This window comes from Podarcis raffonei, chromosome 12, assembly GCF_027172205.1.
Source record: "Podarcis raffonei isolate rPodRaf1 chromosome 12, rPodRaf1.pri, whole genome shotgun sequence".
In the NCBI taxonomy this organism is placed as follows: Eukaryota; Metazoa; Chordata; class Lepidosauria; order Squamata; family Lacertidae; genus Podarcis; species Podarcis raffonei.
In genome coordinates, this window is record NC_070613.1 from 40,360,552 (window position 1) to 40,379,276 (window position 18,725).

Genomic DNA, 18,725 nt, shown 5'->3' on the forward strand with positions numbered 1-18,725 from the left:
ATTGGATGAGCCCAGGTTTCAGAATTCTGAGTGATGAATAAACATTTCTACCTGCTTTTCCAACACCAGGAATCAAAGGTGGAAAAAAATGCATGGCACAAAGTCTCAAAGGTTTTGGTATACATCTGTAAGTACTCTATGTGGTGCACATGAACGGCACCACAGGGGAAATGTTGGGACGCAGAATGGATTGTATGTCCCTCACATAAAACATAGGTTTGTATTTCATATCATGGAAGCATTTCCTTCGATATTCCATTCTGAACAAGTTTCACTACTGACAATGCACTCTCTTGCTCTTCCTCCTCCTCCTCTGCTCTTCCCCAAAGCATCCTTCAAATACAGTGTATTAGATCATTTTATCATGTTTTTCAATCAGCTAGAGAAGAAATCTGATTGTCCCTGCCTTGGAATTCTATGTAGCTTATGACTGAAGGTGAATTGTACTTTGGTTGCCTGCATGCGAAGCCAAAGACCAGCAACAATGCAAACAAGCAAAATTTATTGTGAAACCCCAGGGATCAGTTTGCAGCATTTCTAATGCTGTTAAGAGCATACAGTTTCCTGGAGAGACAAACTCAGCTGAACTGCAAAGGAGGTTCAGTATAGCAATAAAACCATCAAGGATTTATTCAACACAAAAAATTGGACTGAACCAGCCCCCCCCCATGACCTTTTCATAATCAAACCGCAATAATAATGTAAACAGGGCCAAGAGGCTGAGGGAGCTCTGGCAAAATAAACATGTTTCTGTTTTTCTGTTTCAACATAAAACATTAGAACTGAAGATTCCTAACATGTCATGCAGGCTCTGTTTGTGTAGTCTACTCTATGGTGTCAGCCTGCACTTTCCATAATTATTACTGTGTTTACAAATGCAAGGATGTGGGGTCAATCAGATCCCTTGTCTGCTACAACCAGTTAGCTAAGAATGGGTTTATAGCCTGTTGTGAAATATTTTAAAGTACAGTGGTACCTCGGGTTAAGTACTTAATTTGTTCCGGAGGTCCCTACTTAACCTGAAACTGTTCTTAACCTGAAGCACTACTTTAGCTAATGGGGCCTCCTGCTGCTGCCGCGCCCCCGGAGCACAATTTCTGTTCTTATCCTGAAGCAAAGTTCTTAACCTGAAGCACTATTTCTGGGTTAGCGGAGTCTGTAATCTGAAGCATCTGTAACCCGAGGTACCACTGTAGTAACATGTTAGGTTTCACTTTTGGAAAACAAAAACAAAACAGCTGCCCTCCACAGGGCAGTGTGGGAATTCAGTATATGTGCAACATATATAGGTTGTGCTTTTCAGTATAGAGAGATTTTGGAACTGGACAGGAAACTATGCTGCTCTGAGCATCCTATTATAATTCTGCAGAATGGCGCTATCAGTGTCAGTCTCAGCACAGCACGCTGTCATAATATGGATCTTCCCATCCCATTCTCGCCAGGCATATGCTGCTCACATATTCTCACAGGTTAGCCCAAATAACAAATCCAGAATCTACTGAACATTTAAACAACCAAGAAGCTTTTTTCAAAGTAGAGCTTTGGAAAAGTGATGCACAATGGCTATGGTGCCACAAGAACTGGTATAAGCTACTGTAATTTCACTAGAATTGTTACCCAAGTTTTTAATATCCATTATATATCTCCACTTTACTTCTTCTGTGGTTAGTGAGAACAACCCATGATCACACTATGGTTTCATATCATGTTGGGATATGATATGAATATCGCAAGCTGAGATATCCCAAGGAGAACTGTGGCTAGTTTCAAATAGAGCCTTGCAGGAAGAATAGAGGAGGGAAGGGGAAGTGTGTGAGCTCTGGGCTTGACACAGCTCATGCCTATATTGAAGGGACGATGGCTTACCTGTGGCCCTCAACATGCTGCTGGACTATAACTCCCATCAGCCCCAGCCAGCATGGCCAATGCTCAGAGACGCTGGGCTTTGTAGTCTAGCAACACCTGGAGAGTTAACAATTCCTGCTATCATGGAAAACCATGGTTTCCTATTATGCCTGAATGTAACCCATGATTTCAAATACAGTGGTATCTCGGGTTACATACGCTTCAGGTTACACACTCCACTAACCCAGAAATAGTGCTTCAGGTTAAGAACTTTGCTTCAGGATAAGAACAGAAATCGTGCTCCGGTGGTGCGGCGGCAGCAGGAGGCCCCATTAGCTAAAGTGGTGCTTCAGGTTATGAACAGTTTCAGGTTAAGAACGGACCTCCGGAACTAATTAAGTACTTAACCTGAGGTACCACTGTACTTCATAACTTCAGGATCAGACTATGTTTTACCAGGGCTTTTTTTTTCTCAGGTGGGCGCCATTACCACCATAAGAGAACAAGCTCTATGGTCTAAACCGCTGAGCATTGGGCTTGCCAATCAGAAGGTTGGCGGTTCGAATCCCTGCGACGGCGTGAGCTCCTGTTGTTCGGTCCCAGCTCCTGCCAACCCAGAAGTTGAAAGTACGTCAAAGTGCAAGTAGATAAATATGTACCGCTATGGTACATATTTCTCCTCAGGTGGGCGCCATTGCCATCATAAGAAAACAAGGGAAGCATTCATGGTGAGTTGCGGTACCTCTTTTTCTAGAAAAACAGCACCGTGTTTTACTAACATAGATAGCTAAAAAAGTAATTTGGGGTTTTCTTTCTTTAAATTAAAGGTATGGGAGGGATCAGATTTGCAATGCGAGCCATTCTGGGGGATAATTCCTATTGGTGAAATAGGACCTTCGTCCCACCCTGATCAGGTCTCATTGTAGCCGTGGAGGAGCTTGGGGTCTCAAATTTCAACAACACCCTGGGCAACACCAAAATTCACCCCCCCACACACACACCTCTTACACTCCATTCTAAATAATAGTTGTAGCGCCTCCGAGGTTCCACAGCAGTCACACTTTCCTAATTCTGCCCCTGATTCCAATGTGATGGAGAGGTATTTTTTTGCAGGGAGATCAGCTTGAGAAAGAAAGATTAAGCCTACCCTCCTCCCCACATGCTGTGGCCTAGCAGTCTGAACAGGTCTTCAGATCATTCCAACTGGAGCATCTTAAATTATTGAGAAGGCACTAGCTCAGGGGTAGATCATATACGTAGCATTCAGAAGAACCCAGATTGATTATCTCACATCCAACAACCAGAAAATTACAATTAGAGAACACGCGATGTACTAAGAAATGTACAACTTGCTGTTGCATTAATGCTCCTTGAACAGCATGAACATATTGCTAATGGTGGTCAATTACTATACAAATACCCTGCAATTGCACTTGTTAAAAGCTGGACATGGTATGCTGCCATGGAGGGAGGGACACAAAAATGAGAAATGACTGGTACACGATGCAGGTTAATTGTTAAGAAAGAAAGAGTATCTGGCTTCTCTTCTCATCGACAGCACTTACATTGATGCAAACAAGGGAAAAACCCAGATCTTCAAACCAGCATGCTGAAAGTCTCATATTTCTATAATTATGCTTTTGCTGTCTAAGATTAATCAGGCAAGTTAATGATGCAAAAAATTACATTTATAATCCAGTCTGAATACAGCTGTACAGCAAGCTAAGATCTAAGTGCTATTAAGGTAAATGGAATTAATGGGCTGTCCCTGGCAATCTTTCTATCTATCACTTACTAATTAACATTATTCTGTAAAGAATAATTTGTGGTGAGAAAAATATACAAACCCAACTAGGCCAAATTTACAATGGACAGTGTTGTTAATGGATTGTCCTACAGGTTGGTACCAGATGGTACACTGGGTTTAGTTTGTCAGTTTACAAGAAACTGTCATCTGGGACTGAAATTGGAGAAAAACCTTTATTATGGAGGCAAGTTATCTCCACCACAGATGAACTTGGAGATAACGCCCACTTCAGCTAATAACCAAAGTGTCAAGTAGGAGATGGTGGAAAAAGTAATCTTAGATGTATGCTTGCTATAGTTGGGATCTTATCTTGTTCTCCACCACAATATTCAAGGGGAGCCTCGGGTTGTGTTGGCTTGTTCAATTTCTCCACTTTTTTGATCTCATCACTGTGGGGAGATATCAACATCTGAATCAGGATATCCCAATTCAGGAGATTTTAAAAGCTGACTTAATGCAGGTATTTTTCAGGCCCAAGAGCTGGTCTGGATTTTTCATAAAAGTGTTATGGGCAGCACAAAATATCAGTTTCACAGAAGAAAAACTGGTGGTGCTCAGAACCCCCGTTCCCTCAAAGAACAGGCAAAACACAACCCACAACTAATAAAACATACACCCCCCCCCAAAAAAAACCAGATACCCAAGTAAAATGCAAGTCACTAGTTTATGAAACACTGTTTTTTCTACAGAACAGAATCCAAGATTACTGAGATTCAAACAAGCCTAATAATACACAAGATACAAATCCCTCTTTAGGTCAATCCTCTGTTCTCTTGCAGGCCTGGAAGATATCTCCATTCAGACATTTATGATTATCTGCATTAAGAGGAGTACAAGAGAAGGAATTCCAAAACCAATGTCCCACAAGCTCCCCACTGCTTTGGTACACAATGTTGTGTAAGCACATTGTTTCGCACAGGGGAGGGACTGTATTGCAGCCAAGGTTATTTCCATTAGACATATTTCTTCTTTTCTTCATGCATGGGAAATGGTAGCATAGAGAATAGAAACATTCCAGAGTAATTAAAATCTGAAATGAATTATTCAATTCGATTAAAAATGAAAGGAATTATTTAAATGGTTAGGCGCATTGTCTTATATTTTAGCAACACTAACTTTGCATTTAAATTTCAAATATTCGTTGAGTAGAGGCACTGTTGCAAGTTTATAAATTAAAATTCTATTTTTAAAAAATATTAATGTACTTTTCTAACTTTATCCTTAAGTTGCCTTTGGGTAAATAAATGAGTAAAGAATCTATGATACTGCCAAAAGAGTCAAGCAAAGAAAAAAGAATTACATTGGCTTGGATTGCACGCCCTGCTAAGCAACAACATGAAAGTATTGCGCTCTTGGAAAGGAGATCAGTGTTTTACTCCTCCACTGTCATATTGTTCCTTTGTTGTGCTGTTCTAAGATGAACCATGCTTTGGCTTATTGGTTAGCCTGCAGAAAGCTGAAGTGTGAGTTTGGATTTGGATAACACACACAGCCAAACTATGGCTGAGCTCATTATAGCACAACAGCAAAATGGCAGAGGAGGAGCAAAACAGCTGTGATCTCTCCTGGAGCTCGTATGGTCCCATTCACATAATAAGCCATGGTTTGGCTGCCCGTTGACACAATATAAAAGGTAAAGAGACCCCTGACCGTTAGGTCCAGTCGTGGCCAACTCTGGGGTTGCAGCGCTCATCTCGCTTTATTGGCCGAGGGAGCCGGCGTACAGCTTCTGGGTCATGTGGTCAGCATGACTAAGCCGCTTCTGGTGAACCAGAGCAGCGCACGGAAACGCCGTTTACCTTCCCGCTGGAGCGGTACCTATTTATCAACTTGCACTTGACATGCTTTTGAACTGCTAGGTTGGCAGGAGCAGGGACCAAGCAACAGGAGCTCACCCCGTCGCGGGGATTTGAACTGCCGACCTTCTGATCGGCAAGTACTAGGCTCTGTGGTTTAACCCACAGTGCCACCCGCGTCACAATATAGAGCAGTTCTAATAGCTCTGCGTAGCTTACATGACAAATAAGGGAATACCCCCCCTCAATTATTGGCACATCTTTTAATTTTGAAAAAAAAATACGGATTCATTTATTTGGGACCTTTTTTTCTTCGTACTTTATGTGCATCTTTTAAATGAGGCATTCTGTTTATCAGCTGACTTGCCTGATTACTTTCATGCTTATTAGAATATATTCAAGGGCAAGTGCCACAGTTTATGGATTCAGAAGGTTCTGCATGCTATGTTCATTGCCTCCAGTTAGATGGACCTGTGCAGATAAGGGAACAGCTGGTCGGAGTACACAATACAGGGCGAGACGAACCAATAGGGATGAAGCTTCATAGAGAGGAGAAAAGAAGGCCTGGCTTCAATTGTCAGGAATGATGAGAATTGTAGTCCAAAGCATGTGGAAAGCACCAGGTTGGGGAAAAGGCAGCCCTGTTCTACCCTGTGGAACTAGAGCAACTACAGCCTAAGAGTCATTATCTGTCATTAGTTTTCAGCACTTTATTTCCCTATACTAGAAATATCAAGGAAATTCTAATTGGATCAATTTTACCCAACCTTCATTAAATCATAGAAACATTTCTCCAAAAGGTATGCGACCTACATAATTTTAGATTGGTTGCCTCCCAGTTTTCTTTCAGAAATAGCAGTGGATGTTCTCAACTCTGCACAGTGACATCACTTGGTGGTAATCCTGACCACCTCCTTCTGTGTAAACTTTCCTCCCCAAAAAACTGGACTTTTGCCTATTTAATTGAAGCACGCAACAAGCATATGTTCTGCTCAAGTAACTGTGAGAAGTTCAAAGTATCATATCTAAACAGTCTGCAGTCTCTCAATGCCTTCAAGGCACCACACTCCTGGAAATGACTCTTTAATTTGAAGCCGACATAAAACTTTAATTTATTGAAAAGTGCTGCTGCTTTTTGATGGGGAGGCAATTTCTGTGTACCCAGTAGAGAATGATGTCAAGACTTAATTAAAAGCAGCAATTCACATATGAACACCGTCCCTGCTTAAATTTGTCCCGTGTTCTAGCTGCAGGAAGAAGAAAGGATGAAACACCAGTTATTGCATGCAGCACTTACACCAGGCATGGGCAAACTCCGGCCCTCCAGATGTTTGGGACTACAATTCCCATCATCCCTAGCTAACAGAACCAGTGTTAAGGGATGATGGGAATTGTAGTCCCAAACATCTGGAGGGCTGGAGTTTGCCTAGGCCTGACTTACACCATGATCAAATCCTACGGTACAGAACAAAAAGTGTCTTTTAGGTGTGAGACTTGTTCCATACTAATACTGCAGCACAGCTAGACAACTGCTTCGCATCCATGTTCTCCTCTCCAGCATTTTTACAGGCCTGGGCAAGTAATCAAATTAGAACTGAGTTGCATAGAAATGTCCCAGAACGCTTTTTTCCCCCAGGGAGAGGAGAGAATCTATATTTTTTTTTCTTTTTGTCCCCTCTCAAGATAAAAAAAGTAAGTTTGCATAAGGAAGTTCTCTGAAAGTTCTCCATCCTCTTTTGTGTTCGATGTCACCTCCCACAGACCCCCGGCACCTAGCACCAGGGCATCATGGAGGATCCAAAAATCGTGGCCAGCCTCCCAATGCAGTTGATGGTGTTACTACTTGGAGCAGCAGCAATTTTAAAAACACAAAACAAAACCTTTTTAAAAAACGTTTAATTTTATACCTTATGCATTTAAATTTAGATGCAAGGTCCCTGCTCCTGCCAACCTAGCAGTTCGAAAGCACGTCAAAGTGCAAGTAGATAAATAGGTACTGCTCCGGCGGGCAGGTAAACGGCGTTTCCGTGCGCTGCTCTGATTCGCCAGAAGCGGCTTAGTCATGCTGGCCACATGAACCGGAAGCTGTCTGCAGCCAAACACCGGCTCCCTCGGCCAGTAAAGTGTACAGGAACAAATGCTGGAGAAGGATTGCCTACTATGGGAATAAGCCAAAATCTTCATCAAATATGTCTGTTTTGAGGGAGTCTTGCCTTTCCTTGAAAAAGGCAGGCTCAGGCTGTGTGTGCAAAAATCACCTAGCAGACTACGTAGCATATTACGTATGTGTGTGTGGCGTCACACCACTGCTGTCGAGGTGAGATCAAACATGGGGAAAGCTTCCAATCCTTCTCGCACCATGGCACAAAGGTGTGAAATCTTTTCACCCTTCCTTGCCCTCACCACGGATGCTTTGGGTACTTGGGTCACATAAAATGTAGTAATTTCTAAGGTGGCTATTGCGGCAAAATGATTTTTTCTTGGCAGGGGCACCAATACAGTTCTTTGCCAAGGTACACCTTTGGTTCAAGATGTCAAAAAATGAGCTAATTCCAGTTCACATCGACCTCTTTGCAAAATGAACTAGTTTGGTATGCATTCAGTTCCCACTCCATCCAAACGAACCTTGGCAATTTCCCTCCTAGCATTCAGAAAGTTACAGTGAGCTTTGCAGGACTGGAGTTATGAAAAAAATGCATTGACCAGTTTTAAAGCTCTAAGATGAGATCCCTAAACCCAAATTGCTTTAGCTAATAGAACAGAAGTTTTCACTGCCTAATTTCTAAGCACATAAAGATGAAATCAGTAATATTTTAGTGAAGGGGTAAAAAGACTACAGCGAGTGGAATCCAAACATTCCTTTCCTCTGATGAATGGAATCTTTCCATCAAAGGAAGACTCCTGTCAGAGAAAGGGAACCTCTGAACCCAACCCTCTGTTTACACAGTTTGTGGGAGAACAGCTATCTAAAGTTAAAACCTCTCATTTAGAACTTCGTTTAAATTGTTCTATTTGTAAACATCTACTTCTGCAGCCAACAATTAATCCATATAGAGGAGCACATAAATAAAAGACAATCAGCTTCCCGCTGCAATAGAAAGGCAAATATATATGTTCTAGGCAAAACTATAGACGTGAACGTCTAGGCTGTTTTCTGCAAGAACAACAGAAATAGAAAGCAGCTAATTCCTACCCAACCTCTAACTCTCAATGTTCGTACTCAACTTCCAACTCCCCAATTTGGAAAAGCACCCCCCCCCCATGTCTCTTTATTCAAAATTATAAAATTGTATTTTTTCAAGAAGCATTGTTCAAGCATCTGTTTCTCTTGTCTTGCACCTTCCAAAAAACAGCTGAAAGCCTAAAATGAGAAGTATTGCATCACTTTTTTCTATTAAAATGAGTGTGATACCCTTATACATATGGATTACATAGATATTAAATCATATCCGCAAGTATCAGGAAAATATTAGTGTGGCAGAAATTAGTAGGACAATATAGACAGGACACTAATGTACTTAATTATAACTTTTTATACGAAGGAACGAACTATACATGACACTAAATGCAGTGCTGCCAATCCCTGATTATTTAACAATAAACATATGGAGAGGAGGCTGATTTAATCAGCACACAGGGAAAGGAGGTTCTAACTCCTCTTTTCCCAGGCTGTACTGCTATTAGTCTGAATAAAGATCTCATCGTTACTTACAATTAAGAGCCACTCTTTTGCTTTTGGGCAGAAGCTTGGCAATTTTTACTGTTTGGTTTCTGGAAGAATATCACATGAAACAAGCTACCAACTTTCAAATTCATAATTAAATCCTAATCAGATAGATATTTCAAATACCAAATAAATACTATTAATTTACCTGTTAATTACAGCCAAATTGCTTAGTACAACTGCATGTCTACTGGAAAATTCTACATACCATTGCATGTCAATTGTCACTGCACAGCATCTGATAAGTACTGTCAAAAACCAAATGCTATTCATGCCAAATATCAAATGCATTTAAATACTAAATAACAATTGTGTTTAAATTATCCATTTATGTCAGGTACTGAAATAAAACATCAAATTTAATGTAAATAAATATCAGGTGTCAAAAAGGGATGTTAGATAACAAATATTTGCATGAGGGAACTGCTCAATAGCTTCCATTGGGTAGTGGGTGGAGTGTGGGAGCAGTAATGGCCGCTTTCTGCCCTTCCAGGTGAGTGGCAGTTGTGGCCCGACATGGCACCTCCTCTCCTTCCTGGTATACCACACCACCTTTGCCTGCCTCCCTGTCCCCCTTGGCCGCCATGGAGGCTCACGAGTTCCCGCCAAAACCCATCTATTCAAATGGGCCAATCCACGGCAGCCCCAGAGGGGTGAGGTGGGACGAGCGGACCTGAGAGAGGCAGGCTTCCCTCAGGTCCGCCCGTCATCTATTTAGCCCAGCCGACCCCCAAGCGCAGTACCCAGTTGGCCAGGAGCGTCATCTGCGTAGGGCTGGTGTGCCATAGAGCTTCTCTCAGTGTTTGGGGGTCATCTGCGTAAACCTGCGTTTTGCGATGGATCCACCCCTCAAATAGACCCTGTCATGCCTCAGTCCTCCAGAAGGAGGACTGAGAGGGATACACACCCAATGCCTATGCCAGGGGTGCCCAAATTTTTTTCAAAGAGGACCAGATTTGATGAAGTGAACATGCATGAGGGCTTATGTTGAGCTTTTTTTAGGAGATAGACTGCCACAGGGGCCGGATTAAACCAACCGGCAGGCCGGATTAGACCCCTGAAACGGACTTTGGACATGCCTGGCCTATGCCAAGGCTTCCTACATCTGGAATCAATAAAGTTGTGGCCATTTCAGATCACAGACAGTTGTCACGTCCATTCATTTACCACTCTATAGTCGGGCGCGCTGGGTTTGGGGGCTGTGCGGCCAGGCACGCAATTTGAATTGGCTGCAAATGCATTAACTATTTCCAGTACTGAATTTCAGTAACAAATTGCACCAAATGTATCCAGTCTGTATCCACATAACACATAGTCCCTGACCGTAACAACAAATTATGTGTATGAATTATTTGGGCAAAACATTTCACACTACTTAAACACCTCCACACACTCTTCTCTTGCATGCACAATTTTATTTTGTTTTGTTTTAATTGGCAGATGTGAACAGAGGGCTAGTGGCACTTAACTTGCCTGTTTCATTTCCCCTGCTGTAGCACCTCCTAGTAAGACATACTAACCCCCCCCCCCAAGTCAGCAGTTTTGCTATGTAAAAGGCAAAGGTAAAGGGACCCCTGACCATTAGGGTCCAGTCGTGGCCGACTCTGGGGTTGCGGCGCTCATCTCGCTTTATTGGCCGAGGGAGCTGGCGTACAGCTTCTGGGTCATGTGGCCAGCATGACTAAGCCGCTTCTGGCGAACCAGAGCAGTGCACGGAAACGCCGTTTACCTTTCCGCCGGAGAGGTACCTATTTATCTACTTGCACTTTGACGTGCTTTCGAACTGCTAGTTTGGCAGGAGCAGGGACCGAGCAACGGGAGCTCACCCCGTCGTGGGGATTCGAACTGCCGACCTTCTGATTGGCAAGTCCTAGGCTCAGCGGTTTAACCAACAGCGCCACCCGCGTCCCTTCTGCTGTGTACAAGAGTGCTATAATGTACACAGAGTGCTGAGCATAACCAAGAGCTATTTCATTAGCTTCAATGTTAGGGACAAGGCCACAGGAGCAATTCCCAAGTCTATTTCAATTTTTTAAAGTTCTCTCCTCTTGCTATTTTGCAGCCAGTTATAATGTTATGCTTAAGGCAACAGAGAGAGCCTCCCATTGGCTCCCATGAGTTTTCAGTTCTGGCTTTTCAGAGCTTCTCTCATGCTTTGACTTGTCACTACAATATTTTAAATTAATATTTAAAAAGGTGTTGGATATCTGTTTCAAAAATAGCCAAAGTTGCTCCGAGGGAAGGCCATATACATGGAAGAGCAAGCTTTGCCAGTAGCTTAGCTATAAGCGACACTGATGAAATCAGGCAGCTGTAGCCATCAGCTCTGGTATACTTAGACTTCTGGGATTATGCTTTCCAAGTCATGGGAGCGTTCCTGCAATTTGCTCTAAAACTATAACATGTAAATCCATGTCTGGATGTTACAATAAACCATAGTTTACCACCCTGATCTTCCCCATTCCAGGGGATCATGTCCTCCCCTTCTCTAATATAGCCATAGGGATGTTCTTTTTGGATTTATCACAACTTGCCATATCAACTGAACCATGAAAGCTTATACCCAGAACAAACTTAGTTGGTATTTAAGGTGCTACTGGACAATTTTAAATATATATATATTTATTTTGATTGCCTCAGCCAACACGGCTACCTACCTGAACAAAAAAACCTGGTTCTTATTGACCATGATTTGGTTGAAACAAGAGAGCTTTGAATCCTGGTTTACGAGACTGCCTTGCTTCAATAAACCATAGGTAAGCGCTTTGATACGATGTGAAACTGATTAGCTCAAACTCAGAAGATTAAGCTTCTTATCAGCTCTTTGCAGTTGTGCATGCAGAGGAGGAGTAAGTGCATGGGTCTGTAGTGAGACCACACTCATTCCCATCACAATAAACCATGGCGATTAAAGCTATTAATTTATGGGAAAGCCCTTCCCAGAACCTCAACACACACAAGTCTTTCTTATGGGCAATACTTTCTTGCAGTATTATGGTTGCAGTGGCAATCTATAACCGGTGACTATGCAAGGTACAGCTACAGCTACAAAATAAAGCACCCTTAACAGTGTAATTCTCAGAATGAGGTTCCATCGAGTCCCTGGTTCAGGATTGCAGACTATGTTAATTTTGAGGAATCCCCCTACACAAAGTGGAAGATCCACACGGTAACTGGTGCTTCATATTATGGCTCCCACATGGAATCATCATCAACAACCTTTTATTCGACCGTCAGTCAGAAAAAAGTACATTTGTCAATAGCCACATGGAATCAACATACTGAAGTTTCCAGTTGATCTCCAAATGGAAGGTTATTTTGAGGGGGTTGCTGTCGTTTTTAGCATATTATGGATAAAAAGACTTAAAAAACAGGGTGTATTCTCGTATCGAATTACTCTATACAGTATTATATTACTATAATATACTCTGCATTACTATATTACTCTATATTGCTCCTCATATTTATTATTTGCAAAAATGCTTGCTTCATATTTTTTAAAACTGAAGATTAAGAACAACCGTTTTATAAAATCAAGGATGATGGGAAAAGCCTATACTGTAAAAACAATATAAAATATTATTCTGCTGTTTTGCAAAACTGACATAGGCACGGCTGGTACCAGCTCTTTGGGAAGGCCTGTCTGTCTGAATAATAATAATAAAGATCTTCAACAGGCTTTGAAGGGTTGCCACAGGCACTTTACCATTAGTCTTGTTTAGACCCATTGGTACCAAACACATGATCAAGCATGAGGTACTCAGTGTTAACGACAGAGTTCAGGTCTCACCGATCATCATATTGTGATTCAAAGGAATTTCTCTTGCACATCACAAGGACAGTGGCCCTGAATATTAGCCTTTCCTTTAACCCACTGGATAAATTTATTGGCCCTTCTTGCTTCGAGAGTCTATACAGTGGTACCTCTGGTTAAGCACTAAATTCGTTCTGAATATCCATTCTTAACCTGAAACTGTTCTTAACCTGAGGTACCACTTTAGCTAATGGGGCCTCCCACTGCCGCCATGCGATTTCTGTTCTCATCCTGAAGCAAAGTTCTTAACCTGAGGTACTATTTCTGGGTTAGCGGAGTCTGTAACCTGAAGCGTCTGTAACCCGAGGTACCACTGTAATCCCACTATAATCCCAATGTTCCTCAGATTCTTTTGCAGCTAATTTTGTCTAATATAAGGAATGCTTCCTCTTACCTATTCCAAACCATAAATTTAGGCTGTCCTGAATTTCATCAGTGCCCAAAATTATAGAGTTTTGAGGGTGAAAGAATAACATACTTTCAGCTATTCTCTTTACATATCATTAATTATTTGGTAATATAAAGATCTGATAGGTGTCACATCATCCCTGAATATGTTTTATGATTCTTTCCCTTTCGTTTCTGACCTACATTGGCCTTTTAGTTCAGCTATTCTGACACAGATTAGTGCAGCACATAAAACCTGGCTGCGGCTATTTCTTCCCACACTGAATAAATCACTCTAAAGCAGGGTATAAATATATATTAGCAGTAAATTGTCAGGAGATGATATCCTGTTAAAAAGGTAGCTTACTCTAGAGTATTCAGCTAGAAGCAGGCATGCAGAGTCTGCTAAGCTCCAGCTTCCTCTGATTATAGCAATGCTGCTTTCAACAAGGCAAAAAAACTCCATTACTTATAGGACTGTAGAGACTAAGGCTGTTAAAATATCTGCATAAGTATGTCTTAACCCTAGGCTCCTCATGCAGACCAAGTGCCATCAAAGACAATGGAAGAGGACCAATAATTTCCTCTACTTCAATTGACAGATAAGCAGGTTTATTGATCGGGTGCTTGATTTCTTAATGTAGACAATAATTAATTTGAGGAATTCATTTCCACAGGAAGTTGTGATGGCCACAGGGAGCTTTAAAAAGGTTCAGACAAGTTCATGGAAAATGGGTCTGTCAATGACTATTTAATAGCTACAAATAGAACAACATTGTTCAGAGGAAGCAGACTTACTTCTCCAATCAGCAGACTTCCAAAATTAGTCCCTACCTCTTTTGAATCTTCTCTACAGAGAGCCAGCCCTGGCATTTTTTTGGACAAAACTGAGCTGCAGAACTGTGGCCAAGAGATGTGCATGTTCTTGTTCTGAAACTATATAGAAAAGGGAAGAAAAGTTGGAACACAAATTCCCGGAACTCTGAAACACAGTGAATGAAAAATAAAAATCTGTATCATGAGAATGCCTGTTTCCTCCATCTAATTGTAATCTAAAGAGTTGGAAAAGGGGATGTACTTTCTGATGAAATGTTGTGCATTCATTAATAAAGCATATACATTGTATGGTATTTCCACAATCCTTTCTTCAGTGATAAACTGCACACCAGTTTATTTCCTCTAATAAATCCCATTCTGTAGTTCCTTACTTGATGTGCTAACTTCTAAGTCTACAAAATATTCCTTGTCTTAAAAGGATTTCATTCTCTGAAAGACACGCTTTAACAAAGCTTTGTTTAGACAACAACATATGGGGGGAAAACACATCTCTATGTTTTAAATGCACTTCTGGGAAAATGTCAGAAACATCCCATTTATATCCCAGTTTGTAATGCTTGTTTGTGGAAGAGTAACTTTAATTCAAGAGTTACTCAACTCTATTACATGACAGTGAATAGGCCCTGTCATTCTCCTAATCTAATCCTGTGAGGTGGGGGAGGAGGAGAGAGAGAAATATTTGCAAGGCAGATGGCGGAGGTGATGCTTTTTGACATTATGACTGCAAGACTTTGTGTCCATATTGCCTTTGCATATTTATTGTATTATATTTGAATACAACTTAAGGACTCTACTGTATGATTCTTTAAGAAAGGTATTGTACTTTGATGCAAATATGATCAACAATCTCCCACTATAAAAAGACAAACATAGCTGGTTTATAGCTGGCTTAAAATTAAGTAGAGATCACAATGGAAACTCTACACCTAACTTTAAAGTACCATACAGCATAACACAGATTTATGTGTTGACAAGTCAACCAGTATGAATGTTTTAATGCAGTTATATAAATATAGCAGATTCATTTTGAACATTATATAGTCACATGTTCATTTATATTTGCTTCTTTGAATTTTGAATGCATTCTCAGTGTCATTTTTAACTATCTGTGGCTAATACTATATCCATTAGAGAAGCCTTTACTGTTGAATTATGGCATTTCAACAAGTTAAGCCTTCATGTTTTAACCATAAGCATGTAGATTATGCTCACAAATGGAAAAACAAAGTCCACACCCTCAATATTGGATTGCATATTTTGCTAACAGAGTAAAATATATTAGCATTTATTTATTACATACAATCTGTTCAGCATCTACCATTCAGGCTCTGGAAATGCTGAACTATTAATCCACCTGTGTCCTGGATGTGATGGGCAAGGACACAGAGAATGTGAATAGATGGTCAATGTGAAATGGGGAATAAGTAATAAAAGTCAATAGGACTGAGGCAAAATGGATATGGGAAAGGATTGCTTTTCCTGAACATTTTATCACTCCCATGCAAAGCATGCATCCAGTTTGGGCCTTTTGAGGTATTCATGAAAGGAGCAAAACTGTTCATAGACTGTTCACAGTTGAGTGGGATACATGCAGCCCTTTCAATGCCAACAAAATACTGTGAACAAACAACATTCACTCTCTTGCTCAGTTGAAACAGTCTCTCGTTTCAGTTGGCAGGCCTGACTTTTCTGAAACAGAGGTCTCAGACCCTCCAAGTGTCCCTATTTTCCAGGGACAGCCCCGGATTTATAGAAACCATCCCAGTTTCAGATTTGATCCCACAATGTCCCGATTTTCCTTAGGACGTCCCGATTTTCATTGGAGAAATGTTGGAGCCTATGGAGTTATGCGACCCTAAGCCAAGGAGATAGGTAGCCTTGTATAGGGAAGTTTTTAAGTTTATAAGCGTTCAATGTTTTATAATGTTTTAATATATGTTGGAAGCCTCCCAGAGTGGCTGGGGCAACCCAATCAAATGGGTGGCGTATTAATAAATAGAAGAAGAAGAGGAAGAGGAGCACGTCCCTAGTTTCATCGGAGAAATGTTGGAGGGTATGAGGTTTGTGTACTACAAATACATGCAGCATTGTATTTTAGGTCCTGCTCTTAGTAAGAACGATCTGCATTTTTATAACTTCCACTTTTACACAGTTGGAGACTGTGATACTTAGAGGGCTTTGTTAGCACAACCTCCATTTGCTCAAATGAGTGTTTGCCTTGCTGAGGAAGATTAAAAGCAGTAATCTTAGCAATAGGCTAAATAACATTTTCAAAGTGAGCCACCAGTTCTCTGCTCCCTAAAATCCCACTGGTTTTCATCATTGCTCATAACTGCTAGGCACTTACACACTTTGAACATTTTGCTCTGTGCTGTTTACTAGGAATTTCCTACTTATTTCTTTGGGTGCTTTCCTTTTTCCAAAAGTCAATGTATTCAAGACCACAACAATTGTGTGATCTTTTGTTCTGGGGTACACAACAACCACTTTCTGTCCAAGAAGCCGTTTTTCTTATTCTTTTCAATATTTTTTCATTCTCTTTGTAAAAAGCAACTCTTTTTCTTCTCCCAAAGAAAAAAATGGAGCTCTATTTGTGCAGTTTTGAGATAAGTTCCAAGAACAAGTGGAATAATTTCATATTTTTGCCTCTGGAGATTAAACAAAACAAAAAAAAGGAATTAGATTTCAAGCCAACATTCCTCCAACAACAACAATGAACAGATTGGGCAGAAGGAGGCAGAAAAAAGTTTCTTCCAAATGTGTCACATTGCATTTTCTTTCCTGCAATACCAAATATGATGGCTTAAGTTCCGGCAGGTTTTCCCTTCTTTTAACCAAAGCCATGGCTGAACTTGCACATACCCAGAATTTTGTATGGCTTTGTAAGCAAAGGTGTAATTTGTTACCTGAGCTTTCATAAATATAACATAATTAAGGCACTTCTTAAACCAATATGAATAATTTTACAGCACTATTTTAGTCTACATAGTCATTTACAATCCACCCCCCTTTGTTCCTCACAACAGCCCACAGGAGGTGATTCAGTTTTGTTGACTCATAGAACTAAGATTGTTGTATTTCCAAAAGAGCAAGAAATCCAGCCATCATTCACTTGTGTATGTTAAATCATGTAAATATATACACATTGTGAACTGAATGGGCTGACTTAAAATACTGCATATTACTGCTGCCTGTCATGGAGGAGTGGGGCCCACAGGTGTTTCACCTGGGGCTTCAGTTATCAACTGCAAAGATACCTAATACAGGGTTAACATGGACATATACATGGAAGAAGGTAGCAAGTCAGTAGACTGATGGAAATCAGGTGGGAGAATAAAAATATACAGAAACCAGGATGGTTTTTAGAGAGCAGAACGACACAAAACCCTACTGAGCCTTCATATGTTTATTCAGACCTTATGACTGAAGAAGCCTTGCCCCTTGGTTGAGAGAAGTTAAAGAAACAGCACTCTGTTTCACCATGAACCTCTAAGCCACTCATCTAGCTGTATCTTTTGATGTCTTAAGGGAGGGGTGCTAAGGTAGTTCAAGAGTGGACAAGGAAACAAGTTGAGATTGTCCACCTGAGTTTTCTGAATTGCTGGTTATGCTCTGACATTGTTTTACCAACAGAGATCTGTTGACTATTGCTATTGAAGACTTACTTTCATCAAGTTTGAGGAGGGAAAGACATCTGGAGCTACTTCTTCTGGACTTGTATTTATATACAGCTATGCCTCCTTGGCCCCCCAAGGCACTGCATGAAATCAGAGTATTGAAATACACCTTCTAAACGGATTGGGATAGCTTCTAGATTTTCAAGTATCGTTCACCTATACCCCACAACTGGCTGAAACCAAGAGCTACATCTACACAGGATCATTATACAAAGGGGTGCAAAAAGGAAGACACCAAGTCATGCACAAGTGAGGAAACGGCCATTTCAAAACAATTACAGTCATACCTCGGGTTGAAGTAGCTTCGGGATGAATATTTTTGGGTTGCTCTCCACGGCGACCCGGAAGTAATGGAGTGTGTTACTTCTGGGTTTTGCCGCTCGTGCATACACAGACGCAGACACTCAAAATGAGCGGCGAAATGCGACCCGCGCATGCGCAGACACGCAGTCACATCTTACGTTTACTTCAGGATGCGAATGGGGCTCCGGAACAGATCCCGTTCGTATCCAGAGGTACCACTGTATATAAGCCATTTCTATTAGAGCAACTCATTGGCTTGAAAATAAAAGTCTAGGGGTAACTGGTGTCCATCTAAGCATGTCCGAAGTGGTTTTTCTGCTCTGAGAACAAACGCTTCTGTACACAGTGCATAATCTGGTTCAGATCTAAAAAAAATTGTCCATGATTTGTGGCCATGCACTCCCCTCCACCCCTCCCCTCCTTCATTTGGTACACCTCTCTGCAGACCCAGGAAACGACACTGGGCTTGCCTTAGACAGCAAACATTCACTGCCTCCCAGAACCACCATTACTGTTGGTCCTTCTCCCAGTCCTC

At 41.2% G+C, this 18,725-nt stretch overlaps 1 protein-coding gene across 11 annotated transcripts in view; it reads right to left on the reverse strand.

The window, feature by feature from the left end:
* Positions 1-18,725, reverse strand: part of ZNF385D (zinc finger protein 385D) — a 551,565-nt gene that overhangs the window by 94,606 nt on the left and 438,234 nt on the right. For 6 of the 11 annotated variants that reach the window (XM_053409980.1, XM_053409979.1, XM_053409976.1 and 3 more), the window contains one exon: positions 14,172-14,309. The exons of 3 other annotated variants lie outside the window; for them this stretch is intronic. In XM_053409980.1, the coding sequence (XP_053265955.1) occupies positions 14,172-14,309 (138 nt within the window). The remainder of the gene's footprint in view (positions 1-14,171; positions 14,310-18,725) is intronic. 2 more of the 11 variants (XM_053409985.1, XM_053409977.1) reach the window with 1 other exon arrangement.